This window comes from Myotis daubentonii, chromosome 16 (genome assembly GCF_963259705.1).
Source record: "Myotis daubentonii chromosome 16, mMyoDau2.1, whole genome shotgun sequence".
NCBI classification, from domain to species: Eukaryota; Metazoa; Chordata; class Mammalia; order Chiroptera; family Vespertilionidae; genus Myotis; species Myotis daubentonii.
In genome coordinates this window covers 17,339,329-17,354,351 of record NC_081855.1, presented here as the reverse complement: position 1 = coordinate 17,354,351, position 15,023 = coordinate 17,339,329, and the positions used below count along the sequence as shown (strand labels likewise).

The window sequence follows — 15,023 nt, the reverse complement described above, 5'->3', positions numbered from 1 at the left end:
CTGCGAAGGCCATGGACACAGAGTCCATGTAGTGCTGTACCCCTCAAGGATTTAAACTTATTGAAAAGTAAATAAATAATTGGCTACATACTCACACAATCCCAATTTCTAGGAATAGATTTGTAAAAAAAAAAAAAAAAAAGAGAGAGAGAGAGAGAGATTCATTGAATGCTCGACACTGCACTAGTCATGGAGTATAAACAGAGGAAAAGACATATGTAATCCCTGTCCCCTTGGATCTTTCTGTTCAATCAACCAACAATGTTTATTAAACATCTATTATGTCCAAGGCACTGCAGTAGGTTGAAAACTGAAACCTACACTCACACAACTTATATCTATAGTAACACGGCTGTTCCATTCTCTTCATGGGCATAACTATTATTGCAAGACTTTTACATTTAAGATGAATGTTGAAAATTAATGTTATTGTTTATTCCAGGAACTTCCTGAATAGACGGCATCAACTGACCGTTTGCACTGTTAGACTGAATCCCTCACCTCAAAATCTTCATTTCTCTGTGTTCATCTTAATGATTACGCTATGACTCTGAAGCAGCCCCAAACAACCCTTTGAAGACCCCCAGCCTTTGCATATGCCCAGATCTTTGCAAATCTCCAGCCCGTATTACCTATAAAACAGTCAGACTGTTAAGGGATAAGTAATAAACTTGGTCTTGTCAACGGGTTGTTCTAGTGCTACTCAGAGAGCCAACATTTGACAAGGTTCTGGGGCTATCGTAATGAATAACGTCATCATAAAGTTTACATTCTAGAGACAGACAATGAGCACACAAACCAATAAATATGTAATTTTATATTTTACAATGTGGATGGATAGATAGTAGTCAAATCGGTCATTATAAATTGTGGTAAGTAAGAAAGAAAGGGCACCGGAATAGAGAATGAGGGAGTTGAGATCCTAATTAGAAAAGATGATCTGAAAAATTCTCAAAAGTGACTTCAGCCAGGGGTGGAGGTGGTCTGATTGCTCAGGTTCCTGAGACCCTGAAGCAGGAAAGCAGTTCAGCAGGTTCCAGAACAGAAAGGGAACCAGCAAGAGAGGAGTGTAGGGGGGAGAGGGCAGGACTGAGCAGGGGCACCGGGCACGAGGCTTCCACATTATGCAGAACCACTGCTTACGCTATTGTTTAATCATCTCTCTTGCACCAGAATTGTTTGTTTGCTTGTTTTTTTATCAGAGAGGAAGGGAAAGGGAGAGAGGGATAGAAACATCAATGGTGAGAGAGAATCATTGATTGGCTGCCTCCTGCATGTCCCCTACTGGGGATCAAGCCCACAACTGGGGCATGTGCCCTGACCGGGAATCGAACCGTGACCTCCTGGTTCCTAGATAAGCACTCAACCACAGAACCATACTAGCCAGGCCAGTGTTTTCTAATACTTCTCACTGCAAATGTGCAGAAGTGAACAGTACAGGTTAAATGAACTTGTGAGGGCCTTACTGATCACAACAGTGTTTCCATGGCAAAAAGGGTCCATCTCTTACTAAATCCCTTTACGGAGCTCTTGCGCTCCACATCGAGCTCCGGCGAGCCCTGTTACTAGCTCGTGGCCCTTGTGTTTCCAGATGTGCCTTTGGAGAACACTGACTGGGGGTGGGGGTGGTGGGGGTGGTGAGGGGGGATCTGGCATCTTTAGAGAAGTTCGCTCAACCTAGTTGCAGGACACTCAGGTTGAAATCAACTACCAATTGATTTATTGGAAGAAGTGAAAACAGGACCCATGTTAATGATGTTCTCAGGCTCTTTCCTTGTTACTTGCAGGAAAGTACTTTAGGTGCCGCTGATACAATCCCAATGTGCTTTGGTCCTCACCATGTTGACTGAGGGAATTGAAAGGGTTCACCGGAGAACACAAGGCTTGAGTCTTACAAAAATCTAACAAATGTCAAAGGGAAACTCATTCTGGAAGCCTGAGCCTTGTAAAAACATGTTCCTCTTGAGCGAATATCTTACAGGAACTTCTGAGACCACAACTCTTGCACCGACCAGATATGTGCTCAGCAGAAGCCGCCTGCAGCCCAGTCCAGATACGTACGTGCGTCAACAGAAGCCGCCTGCAGCACGGCCCCCATACAAATGTCAGCTGAAGCCTGCAGCTTTCCCCAGGCCCATAAAAAGCTTTCTCCTCCCCCCCCCATTTCGGAATTGACTCCTTTCTCAGAAGCCGCCTGACTCAGTCCACCTGCATCCAGGTGCCTTGAATAAATATCATTTTGATTACACTGAGCCTTGAGTCGGTTCTGTGCAACCCTGGCCCAACCCGGAACCTTTTAGGAATAAAAATGTAACTGGACAATCAATGGGTCCGGGCTGCTGTCACTACTTGAGCCAATTCAGCAGAGACAGGGCTGAACCTATATGAGCGTTTATCCCAGTACTACTGGTAGTGTGGGAGAGCAGCAGGTCATCCACGAAAATCTGCTCTTCCCCCCACCCCCCACCATAAGCCAGCTGCTTATATTGGGTAGAAGGACAAAGATTACCTGGGGAAGTGGGCAAAAGAAAGTTCCAAATGGGCAGTTTTACAGGTAATGCGGGCTGGAGATTTGCAAAGGCTGGGGGTCTTCAAAGGGCTGGCAGCTCTGGTTTCTGCAACAAAGTTGTTCATCTTTCCATGGAAATAGGCAGCTCCTGGGTGGGGAGGGAATGGGGAGGATGGGCCGCATTTCCAGGTGAGCTCCCAGGTCCCACGTGCAACTCCCAGCCAGGTTAGAATGTGCCGTCTTTAATCAGAACAAAACAATCACGGCTAACAGAGCATGACTAATATTTCTTACCATGATAGCTGGTCCCCAATATTCTATTTCCGCCCCGTCAATAAGACCAGCCACACACTGCCTGGTCACCTCGGTCTGGGAGCCCTAAATTAACCATCCGCTTGGGCAGGAGTTGCAGGGGTCTCGCGGCATGGCCATCTGGACAGGGACCTGGGTGGAGTTTCTGCTCATTTCAGCCTTCACTCCCTCTGGCCATCCGCCTGGAGAGCCATTGGCTACACACTCACACAAACATCACCCCTGCTTTTACACGCCCGGCCCAGGCGGTGTGTGCCTCTTCCCGGGGACTCCTCTATGGGCTCTGAGTTGAATCACCCAGAGTCCAGCTTCCTGTCCTCCTCCCTGCCCTGGGTGGTTTCTCTTGCCCCTCCTTCTGCAGCCCGGCACCCCCACCCCCAATCCCAGAGGTCCAGGATTAGAGGGGGCAGTGAAGCAGTCACTTCTTCCTATAACATTTCTAGGGAGGCAAGCAGCCCTGTAATCCCTCGGATTGGAGCCGAGATGTCCTTCGTTTCTACCACTCATTTACGGCCTTTTTGAAGTCTATCGTTGGGCTCAACAGGCCTTCCAGCTGGGTGATCAGGAATGTAAACAAGGCTGCGGTAACTAAAGAAAAAAAATGCCACTTTAAAACCTTCGGCGGCCGAAACCGGTTTGGCTCAGTGGATAGAGCGTCGGCCTGCGGACTGAAAGGTCCCAGGTTCGATTCCGGTTAAGGGCATGTGCCTTGGTTTGCGGGCACATCCCCAGTAGGAGGTGTGCAGGAGGCAGCTACAGTAGGAGGTGTGCAGGAGGCAGCTGGTCGACGTTTCTCTCTCATCGATGTTTCTAACTATCTCTCTCCCTTCCTCTCTGTAAAAAATCAATAAAATATAAAAAAAAATAATAATAATAAAACCTTCAGCGGCTGAAGTTGCCCCTGCCAGATATTCCCCTCCTCTTCCAGCCTTCATCAAAGTTATCGAAAGCAAATGAAAAAAATCTTGTGCCTTCTCTATAAAAATCGGTCATTTGGATTATGTGTATGGTCTTTATGTGATATGTGTTTGTCTGTGTATGATATGTGGTGTGTTTTTTGCCTCTAGATGGCACAACTAGGGTGTTCCTCACCTGAGGACATTTTCATTGATATTTGGAGAGAAGAAAAGAGAGAGAGAAACATCAATGATTGATCAGTTGCATGCCTCGACTGGGGCTGGGGATCAAACCCCCAACCTAAGTATGTGTCCTTACTGGGAATCAAAACCATGACCTTTGTGATGACTCTACTACTAACTGGGCCACACCGGCTAGGGGTAGGGTATAATATTTTATTGGCCTAAAGAGATTAAATACGTATATAAATTAAGCAGGACCCTGTGGTCTGGGCAAAATAATTGATATTAGAACCGGTTTAAACCATAGCTGGTTTGGCTCAGTGGATAGAGTGTCAGCCTGCGGACTGAAGGGTCCCGGGTTTGATTCTGGTCAAGGGCACATGCCCAGGTTGCGGGCTCGGTCCCCAGTGAGGAGTGTGTGGGAGGCAGCCGATCAATGATTCTCACTCATCATTGATGTTTCTATCTCTCTCTCCCTCCCTCTCTGAAATCAATAAAATATATTAAAAAAAACTGGTTTAAGTTTGATTGATGTATTTTAGAGTTATTACCATAAAATGTGTTTTACCTGGACTTACAAGAAGTTTATGTTACGATCTTTTGGTTAAGTTTGTTTGACAACCTTCCCGAAGTTTAAATTTTAAGAGACTTTTTTTTTTAACCGAGAAATTGAAACAAGTTCATTGGTCCTCACCATGTTGACTGAGGGAATAATAATGTAACTGGACAATCAATGGGTCTGGGCTGCCTGTGTTGTAATGTACCCCACGAATCACAGAAGGACGCCTCAAGAAGTCGAATTAAAGAGTCACATTTATTGCAATCCGGGACTACGAGGGGGCCTTTTGCTCTCCCAAATCTCGCAGTGCCCTCCCCAGCCCCAACACCAGATTTATACAGGCAAAGAGCATAGAGGTATTGATTACATCCCAGGGTTTGAATGAGGACCCTGGTTTGCACAAAGCAGTTACAGAAGCGAGATGGAGCCAATTAGTTATCTACATAGATTAATTATAGCTTTGGGTCTTCGGACCACTGAGTTGACAGGGACACATTATCTGGAACCCTCGGGTCTTGGGATAATTGTGCTGTCCTGGTTCCCAGGTACAGAGGAATGTGCTTTCTAAAACCAGTAAGATCACAATCAATGGGATATTCACTTTACAATCAATAAGGCATTCAATCTAATGGGATGATTTATGTAATTCAGAAAATCAAAATAACTTTTCTATTGGTAAGCCAAACAGCAGGGTTAAACTACAGTTTCTACCTGAGATGATTGCTACCCTACTTCACCTGTCACAGAGATTACTTGGGGAAGTAGGCAAAAAAGGAAAAGAATGGGTATGCAAAATGGACAGTTTACAGGCAATGCGGGCTGGGGGTCTGCAAATGCCTGGGAGTACGTAAAAGGCTGGTGCCTCAGGTTTCTGCAACAAGGTTGTTAATCTTTCCACGACAATAGGCAGCTCCGGGGTGTAGAGGATGTAGAACTCCCAGGTCCCTGTTGAGCTTCCAGGTCCCAAGCGCCACTCCCAGCCTGGTTAGAATGTGCAGAACAAAACAAGCACGGTTAACAGAGCATGATTAATGTTTCTTACAGTTATAGCTGGTCCCCAATATTCTATTTCCGCCCCTAACAAAGTGACTTTGAGTTATTCCAATAGACCCCTGGAACGCCTCAAGGATTTGTTCTCTCTCCTTATAAAAGAAGTTTTTGAACTAATTAGGCCTATTTTGATATACTTGAAATTAGAAGCATTTGGAAAGTCTACATGGGAAGATTTGCCAAATAAAATAATAGCTATGTTCTATTTGAATACATACATTTTAATTAAACTGTTCCATTATATACATATATTTTTATTCAAATGGATGTTCTAGAAATTTCAGCCTGCCTTAGCAAGGAACTTGCAAAGATTCAGAGCCAAGTTCAAACAGGGAGCTCTCAGGGGTAGAGGTGTCCTGTCAGTGCACTGGGTAAGCTGCTTCAGCAGTGAGATCTTAGAATATACCCCCTTACTCTAATTTAGAATATACCCCCCCTCCCCGCCTTTCCCTCCTCCCTCTTTTTCCCCCCACAGGCCTGTGCGCCCTAAACTCTAATGGTCCCCAGGAGACTTGCAACCAGGAAGCCAAGGGCAGCAGCAGCAGCTGGTCTGGGGCTCACCCCCTGACCCTGTCTCCAAGCCCCCCTTTTCTCTGACTTCCCAGTGAGCTAAAGCAGCCCCGCCCCGCTCACTTCTCTCTAGAACCTTCTCAGAGAACCGAAGCAGCTCAGCCTAAGGCTCTCTGGTTGCCTGTCCTTGCTATCCTCATCATCACCTGACCGTGTGTTGTTAAATCTTTCCTGCAGGAAGTCAAGAGCCCGCACAGTACTGGCTGGCCCTAGGCAGCCCCGCTCCGGCCAGGCCCCCGGCCCGGGAACAGGCAGGGCAGGTGTCTGGTAGCATGACCACCCTCACCCGGACCTGGGTGGCGTTTCTGCTCATTTCTGCCTTCATTCACTCCCTCTGCCCTCGGCCAGGAGAGCCATGGGCTGCACACCCATCTCGGACGGCTGCACACTCACAAACCTCGCCCTGCTTCTAGGCGCCCAGGCGGAGTGCGCCCGTTCGCAGGGAATCGCTCTGTGCTGAGCAGAGCGCAGTCCGCTCCGTGAGCAGCTCGAGGCAACCACACAAACAGTGTCCGGCTTCCTGTCCTCATCCCCGCCCTCCCGCCTGGTTTCCCTTGCCCCTCCCTCTCCCCAGCCCGATCCTCCCGCCGGCTCCCCCTCCCCCGATCCCTCGGGTCCCGGGATGGGGGGGCGGTGAGGCAGGAACAGCCCCCGCCCCCATGGCTGCCCGTCGGAGCCTGAGGCAGAGGGGGCGCACGGGGGAGCCGGGCACCGCCCTGCTGGCCCCACTCATGCTGGGCCTGGGCCTGGCGCTGGCCTGCCTTGGCCTCCTGCTGGCCGTGGTCAGCCTGGGGGGCCGGGCATCGTCATCTGCTCAGGTGAGGCCCTGCTGCACACCCCTCCCGGGGCGATGAGGAGCAAAATCTGCAGAGCAGTTTATGAGGCTGCGTGGGCTGAGGACAAGGGGCCAGGGAGATGGGTGGAGGGCGAGCTGTCAGGTGGAGGAGGACAGGGTGACCCTACCTCCTTCCCAGCAGGAGCCTGCCCAGGGGGAGCTGGTAGCAGAAGAGGACCAGGACCCTCTGGTGAGTGGCTGTGGGTGCTGATGGCAGGCTGCTGGGCATGGGAAGTGTGTGTGAGCTGAGGGTGCAGGGAGTGCCCTGGCTGTGTCGCCCGTTCGTAGGTCTATGGGCAAGAGAGGGTGACAGCTGTGTGGTGCTGGGTTTGTGTCAGCGGAGTGAACGTGCTATTGGCTGACCGTGAAGTGGGAGTGTGAGATACGGTGGAGGAGGGATGCTGGTTGTCTGTGTAGGGTGCTTACCCACCGTGTATTCTGAGTGTGGGCATGTGTGCAATGGGCCCATCGCTTGCAGGGTCTGCACTTGGTTGTGGGGTTGGGGAAGTGTGGCTGGTCTCTGAGAGGCGTGAGGGCTGAGACCTGACCCCAGAAACTTGCCTCCCCTTGGCCTCAGCCACTGTTGGCTGAGAGCTCCGTCCCTCCCTAAGACTCCTGTGCCCGTCTGTGCCTCTCCGAACGGCCTCTGTCGATCTCAGTTTTTGTCTCTGGGAATCCCTGGCAAGGCTCTGAGTCAGCCCTGCCCTCACTTCCCCCAGGAACTGAGTCCCCAGTCGGAGGAGGGCCAGGACCCTGTGCCTTTCCTGAATCAGCTGGTTCGGCCTCGCCGAAGTGGTGAGCATCTCTTTATCCCAACCTTAGTGGCTTCTGAATTCATTATTGCTTTTGTTCATCATAACAGCCGTATGAGTGGGCAGAGCAAAAACCATTATCCTCTTTATGAATGGAGAAACGGAGACACGGAGAATAAAGGGGGAGGAGGGTCAGAGTCACGATGTAGAGACAAAGTGGGGAAGTCAGAAGCCTAGGCCCCAGCAAGCAAAAACTTATGAATGGGATAACCATGTGACCGTATATCCAGGTTTGCGGGGGGACTGTCCTGGCTTACACCTGTTAGCTCAGTGTGATTAATAATAGCACCCTTTCTGCTCTCAGAAGCACCCAATTTGGATGATAAATTATATAGTCGCTCTGCTTATGTAGGAAGATAAGGCATGAGGTTCTGAGGCCAGAAATCTGGACAAAAATGAGGATGCCAGGGTTCTTAGAAGGGACTGGGGCTGGGGGAGTCGCTCCTGGCCCCCAGATATGTGGGGGCTGCTTCGCCCACCTGTCTTTCCTTGATTCTCAGCATCTAAAGGCCGGAAAACACGGGCTCGCAGAGTGGTTGCAGCCCACTATGAAGGTGGGTGACGGGTGAGCCGTGCCCGGGGAGGAGGGGTGAGGGGCAGGGCAGGTCGCACCAACCCTTCCTGTGTTTTACAGTTCACCCACAGCCTGGACAGGATGGAGCACAAGCAGGTAAGACGCTATCTCCACCTCTGTGCTTTTCCCTGACCCCCACAGCGCTGGCCTCCTGGAAAAGGGGCCCCTCAAAACTTTGACCACCCCCATCCCTGCCTTCAGCCTCAGAACCCCAGAAGCCAGTTCGGGAAAGTCCTCAGGGTTCGGTTCTCTCAGCCCCCAGACTTGGACTTTCTCTGGGATCCAGGCACGGGACCCCAGGGAGACTCCTTCCGCTCCCAGAACCCAGGCAGAGTCTCCCACCAAACCACCAGCCCACCTTCTCACTCTTCTTCACCTTGGATTTTTTCCTGTCCTTCCCCTCCATATCTTCATGCGCGGACCATTTTTCTCAAAATGCTTCTAGTTTCTGTTCTTCTTTTCTCTTTTGGTTGCTTTCAGAGAGGAAAGGAGAGGAAGAGAGAGATAGAAACATCAATGATGAGAGAGAATCATTGATTGGCTGCCTCCTGCAAGCCCCACACTGGGGATCGAGCCCGCAACCCAGGCACGTGCCCTGACTGGGAATCGAACTGTGACCTGGATCATAGTCAACACTCAACCACTGAGCCACGCTGGCCGGGCACTGTTCTTTTTTTCCAGCCCTACCGTACCCCCTACCTCAGCACCTTGACATTGGAATCTCAAACCCAGTCTACATCTTTCCCCATTCCAAACTCTCCTACCCCCTACTCTGTCCCACCTGTGTTGCCAAGCTAAGCGCACCCCCCCCCCCCCGCCATCTTCATTATTCCATTGTTCTCTGCCTGGCTTCCAGGCTTTCATGGTCTCAACCTCCTTTCCCTGCACATCCTTATGAATTCTCCACACGTGTTGGGCTGACTCCCCTTCCCCACCAATGTTCCTCTTCTGGACTTTGCGCATGTTGTTCCCTGACTTGGAATGCCCTTCCATGTGACAGGCCAGGAGGCAAGACATAAGGGTGAGTTGGTCTAGAGAGGTTGGCAGCTGAGGTGGAGAGCAGTAAGCATGTGGCTTGAAGATATGGCTTGCTTGTTGGTTGGCTGTGTAGGATAGGGGAAAGGGAGGAATCAGAAATGACTTCTAGATTTTTAAGTTGGGCATCTTTGGGAAGAATGATGCCATTTGCTAAGATGGGGATAATCAGGGAAGAAATAGGTTGGGAGGCATGCATATTAATAATTAAATTTGAAATCTAATACTAAACAAGCAGATAGATAATAATAAAAAGTGAGTTCCACAAATAGATGGCTGGACGTAGTAGACAAACTCGGGCTAGGCCAGGGCCAATAAAGTCAGGAGTCATTGCTATGTGGATGGTATTTAAAGCTATAGGACTGGATGAGACACCAGTGGAAAAAAGAGCCCCATGAGTGAGGCCCTTGGACACCGAGAAGTGGAGCAAAGGAGGAGAACCAGCAGAGTCTGAGAAGCGGCCAGAGAGAGGAAGAAACCCCGGGAGGGTAGTGTCATGGAACCTGAGATAAGACACGGTTTCGCCCTGGCCAGTTTGGGTCAGTGGATAGAGCGTTGGCCTGTGGACCGAAGAGTCCTGGGTTCGATTCTGGTCAAGGGCACGTACCTCGGTTGCAGGCTCCTCCCTGACCCAGGCCCTGGTCGGGGTGCATCCAGGAGGCAACCAGTTGATGTGTTTCTCTCACATTAATGTTTCTGTCTTTCCCTCTCTCTTCCACACTCTCTAAAAACCAATGGAAAAAATATCCTTGGGTGAGGATTAAAAAATAATAATAATGAAAAAAAAATGCTCTTCAAACTTAAAAAAAAAGACACCGTCTCAAGAAGGATGTGGCTGTCTGTGTTGAAGGCAGCTGAGAGGTCACATGAGATGAGAACAGAGAAATGACTGCGGGTTTGCTGATATAAAAAGTCAGCTGGTGACCTTGACCAGGGCAGTTCTGTGGCATAGTTAGGATGGAAGCCAGCATGTACTGGGTTAAGAAAAAATCTGAAGTAGGAATTGGAGACAGTGGCAACCCTTTCCAGAAGTTTCTCTGTAACAGGAGCAGAGAAATGGGCCAGTAGGTGGAGGGGGATGTGGCTGAAGGAAAGTTCCATCCTTTCAGTGGTAAGGAATACTACATGACTCTTAGTTACAGATAGTCTGATCATTTTATAGATGGAGGTCACTTAACTTGTCTGAGGTCATGACGATACGAAGTGGTGGAGCTGGGATTTGGACCCAGCTAGCGTGTGCTTGTGTGCTGGACATGGTGCATGTGAGCAAGCAAGGCTGGAAACGGAGTCACTCGGAAAGAAGAGGCTGAGAAGACTCTCTGTGAGATGTGGCCAGGGCCAGACTGGAAGGGAGATGGGACAGAGCTATTTAAGTGGCAGAGTTGCTAGCAACTGGTGATGATGGGGGAATAAAGTTGGTGAAGGAGAGGGAGACATGTACCTGGTGGGAGGTAGAACCATGAGCCAAACGTGGAATAAAGACAGTAAAGCAAGTTTGGAGTTGGGGTGCCCAGCCAGTGTGGCTCAGTGGTTGAGTGTCAACTCATGAACCAGGAACTCAGGTTCGGTTCGATTCCGATCAGGGCACATGCCTGGGCTGTGGGCTCGATCCCCAGTAGCGGGCGCGCAGGAGGCAGCCTACCAATGATTCTCATCATTGATGTTTCTATCTCTCTCTCCCTCTCCCTTCCTCTCTGAAATCAATAAAAACATTTTTTACAACCCAGGCATGTGCCCTTAACCAGAATTGAACCCCGGACCCTTCAGTCCTCAGGCCGACGCTCTATCCACTGAGCCACACCAGCATGGGCAATACAAACATTTTTTTTTTTTAAGTTTGGGGTGGCAGGCCAAGCTCAGTTTGGTTAAGATGAGTTTGGGGTGCCTGGGGCAAGTTGAGAAGGGGCTGGAGACGCAGATCCGAGTCTGTACAATAAAGGCCACAGTAACCCATAGGTGAGGGTGAAAATGCCCAGAGCGCATTACATTTTCCTTGAGACGGTAATAAGGATGTGGCGCTGGGGCTAGCAGAGGATGAGGGGTTGAGGAAGGCAGCTGCTGAGGCTGCAGAGATCAGCCATTGCGGTCCAGGAGACTGGCCTGTGGACTCAAACAAAGAGCTATCGTCCATGTTTATCTCCTTCCCTCTGTCTTCCCACCAGTGTTTGCTGGGCACCCACTCAGAGCAGGCCAAGGTCCTGGTGCAAGGACACAGTGGTGAATAGGACCGTTGTCCCTGCTCTTTTAGGGAAGTCGGACTCCAAACTGTCACATATATAAATAAACCAGATGAGCCCTAACCGTAGGCTCAGTGGAAAGAGCGTGGGCCCTCGGACTGAAGGGTCCGGGGTTCTATTCCGGTCAAGGGCATGTATTTTGGTTGTGGGCTAGATCCCCAGTAGGAGGCGTGTAGGAGGCAGCCAATCAATGACTCTCATCTATGTTTCTCTCTCTCTATCCCTCTCCCTTCCTCTCTCTAAAAAATAAATAAAAATTAAAATAAAATAAGCCAGATGGTTTCCCATGTTGGCAACTGCTATGAAAGAAACAGGGTGATGTGGTGAAGAGATTAACGGAGGCAGGGCCGAGTCTGGCTGTTTTAACCTGGGTGGCCTGGGAAGGCCTCTCAGATGGGTTGAGACCTGACCGACAGAAGATGCCGGGCAGGGCAGGGTTCTGAGAAGAGGGAAGGACAGTACAAAGCCCTGCAGCGACAAGGAACTTGGTTCTCAGCAGGAACAGAAAGAAGGCAGAGTGGGTGGAGTCTTGTGAATGGGCGGTGCCTGTGAGATTAGATTGGAGAGGGAGGTGGCGGGGCTGTGGAGAGCCTGGGAAGCCACTTGAGGTCCTGTTCTATCACTTTATTATTTATCTTCTTTGCACTTTTCTATTATCCTAGCTCTAGATTTTAAAAAAAGGTTTTTGTTAATCCTCACTCAAGGATATTTTTTCCATTGCTTTTCAGAGAGAGTGGAAGGGAGGGTGGGAGGGGAAGAAGAAGGGAGAAAGAGAGAGAGAGAGAGAGAGAGAGAGAGAGAGAGAGAGAGAGAGAGAGAGAGAGATCCCCTTGAGACACATCAACTGGTTGCTTCCTGCACCTGCCTGACCAGGGCGGGGAGTGAACCTGCAACCCAGGTATGTGCCCTTGACCAGGAATCGAACCCTGGGCCGTGCACCGACTGATGCTCTAACCACTGATCCACACGAGTCAGGGCTAGATTTTTTTTTTTTTTTGTAATGGCTTTATTGAGATAAAGGTGTTCTCACATACCATACCATTCACCCATTTAAAGTATACAATGAAATGGTTTTGAGTATATTTACACAGCTGTGCAACCATCACTACAGAAATTTTAGAACATTTTCATTTCCTCAAAAAGAAAACCTGTACCTTGTAGCCATGATCCCCTATTTCTCCGATCCCACAGGCTGCCAGTGCTAAGCAAACACTAATCTACTTTCTGTCTCTCCATGTTTGTATATTTGGATATTTCATAGAAATCATATACTATGTTGTTCTTTATGACTGAAAGCATTTAGCATAATGTTTTCATAGTTCGTAGCATTTCTTTTTAAGGCTGAATAATATCCCATTGTATGGATATATACAGTTTTCCTTATCAATGCATCCGTTGATGAATATTTGGGTACCATTTTTGAAAAAATTTTAATAATCCAAGTAATGTGTGATTCAAGTAATGTATGTGTGTACATCCTCAAAGTAAAAGAGGTGAACACTATAGACCAGGGGTGAGCAAGCTTTTTGACTCGAGGGCCACAATGGGTTCTTAAACTGGACCGGAGGGCCGGAACAAAAGCATGGATGGAGTGTTTGTGTGAACTAATATAAATTCAAAGTAAACATCATTACATAAAAGGGTACGGTCTTTTTTTTTTTTTTTTTTTTTAGTTTTATTCATTTCAAACGGGCCGTCGTTTGCCCGCGGCTGCTCTAGACTCAAAACATAAAGGCCCCCACGCTTCTCCCTCAGCCCTGCTCTTCTCCCCACAAGTGGCTGGTGACACCCTGCTGTGTATGGTTCTGGTTACCTAGGTCAGGTTTCCTCACGTAACTTCCCATGACACGATGGGCCCCCAAGGCCATGGGTCCTCCCTTGTCCTGGGCCATCTGTGGATCTTCTGGGTCAGGTGGGCCCTCAGGGTTCACAACCCGGAGGGTGCCTGGGGACCGCGCGAGCCCTGTGCGGGGACCTGCCCCTCTTTGAACGTCTGCGTTCAGGTGTGGACGGGACGGTGAGTGGCTGGGAGGAGGCCAAGATCAACAGCTCCAACCCGCTGCGCTATGACGGCCGGAGCGGGGCGTTCACAGTCACCCGGGCTGGGCTCTACTACCTGTACTGCCAGGTAAGCCCCACCTGGCTCCACGGGTGAAGCAGGAACTGAGGACGAAGGGTTGGGTGGGAGAGGGGGGCAAGCTAAAAGCGGGGTGGGGCAGTTTGGGGTTTGGGCCGGGGGTGGGGCGGGGGGGGGCATTTGGGTCTCCAAGGAAATGTGAAATGGAGACGAGGGCAAGCGAGGCCTGGACTCCGCCACCCCCTCCCCGCCCCCAGGTGCACTTTGACGAGGGAAAGGCTGTCTACCTGAAGCTGGACCTGCTCGTGGATGACACGCTGGCCCTGCGATGCCTGGAAGAGTTCTCTGCCACTGCGAGTTCCCACGGGTCTCAGCTCCGTCTCTGCCAGGTGTCTGGGCTGTTGCCCCTGCGGCCTGGGTCCTCCCTACGGATCCGAACCCTCCCCTGGGCCCATCTCAAGGCTGCCCCTTTCCTTACCTACTTTGGACTCTTCCAAGTTCACTGAGGGGCCCTGGTCTCGCAGTGGTTTTCCCAGGCTGCTGGCTCCCCACAACAACTCTCTGAGCACCCCAGTCCCCTTGGCCCCACCCCAAGCTGCTCCTCCCCTCAGACTTGCCTCTCCCTGGGTACGTTGCCAGGGCTTGTTCACGTGTTTTCCATGCAACATAAATATTCCCGTTCGTCTCTGAAGAGCCCTCCCCCCCCCCACCACCACCTCTGGTTCTCCACCTCGCTAGCTCCCAAACCCCTGATCTTCGACACCCCCATTTATCTCCTGACTCCCCACCCTGGCTGCCACCCCCCGGTACACTGTTTACTATACTCTGGGTGAGGATGGGTCCCCAGTACCCCTCTCAGGCACTAGGAGAAGCTGGATACCAGAGAGACTGGGACGAGGCCAAGAGTTCCCCGATGTGAGGGCTAAGGGACCAAGACAAGTTCCTCCCCTGATGGTTCCCTGTGGATTTTTAAAACAGATATTATTTTTATTATTATTGTGACAAAATGTTGATAAGTAGAAATTAAAGAGAATAAGTCACGGTTGCTCTCTTTATTGGGTGTGTAGGGGGCCTCCTCGGGGGAACTGCAAGCCCTGAGAAGGGGGTCTGGGCACTGGGGAGTGGGGTGCAGGACACCTGGGACTCCAGGTCCGCACGCAGGCTTGCCAGTGGGGACCCACAGGCCTCCGGCCCCCGAGGTGTGAGCAGAGCGTGGAAGGGCAAAGTGCCAGGGAACAGAATCAACCCTCTGCCCAAGGTCCAGCAGAAGTGGCCTCATTTACCTAGGAGGCGGGCTTCCTCCCGCGGGGAATCCCTGGCGGGCGGAACAGGGGCCCTTCCTCTTGGCAGCCTCGGGGCATGGGCAGGTGCTGG

General features: G+C 50.4%; 1 protein-coding gene and 1 long non-coding RNA gene across 3 annotated transcripts; one reads left to right on the top strand and one right to left on the bottom strand.

The window, feature by feature from the left end:
• Positions 1-4,701: 4,701 nt before the first annotated feature.
• LOC132218068 (uncharacterized) lies at positions 4,702-14,075 on the bottom strand. Its single transcript, XR_009449079.1, has 4 exons — positions 13,937-14,075; positions 13,386-13,735; positions 8,677-8,773; positions 4,702-5,440 (listed from the first exon to the last, which is right to left on the bottom strand). It is a non-coding gene; the product is annotated as an uncharacterized LOC132218068 (long non-coding RNA).
• TNFSF12 (TNF superfamily member 12) lies at positions 6,610-14,689 on the top strand. Of its 2 annotated transcripts, none has more exons than XM_059668762.1 (7): positions 6,610-6,897; positions 7,054-7,104; positions 7,634-7,709; positions 8,227-8,280; positions 8,361-8,396; positions 13,576-13,700; positions 13,907-14,689. In XM_059668762.1, the coding sequence occupies exons 1-7, from the start codon at positions 6,739-6,741 to the stop codon at positions 14,153-14,155; spliced, it is 750 nt and encodes a 249-aa protein (XP_059524745.1). In that variant the 5' UTR covers positions 6,610-6,738; the 3' UTR covers positions 14,156-14,689. The 2 variants fall into 2 exon arrangements, with proteins under 2 accessions (XP_059524745.1, XP_059524747.1); XM_059668764.1 differs by having other exon boundaries at positions 6,612-6,897; positions 7,057-7,104.
• The last annotated feature ends 334 nt before the right edge of the window (positions 14,690-15,023 follow it).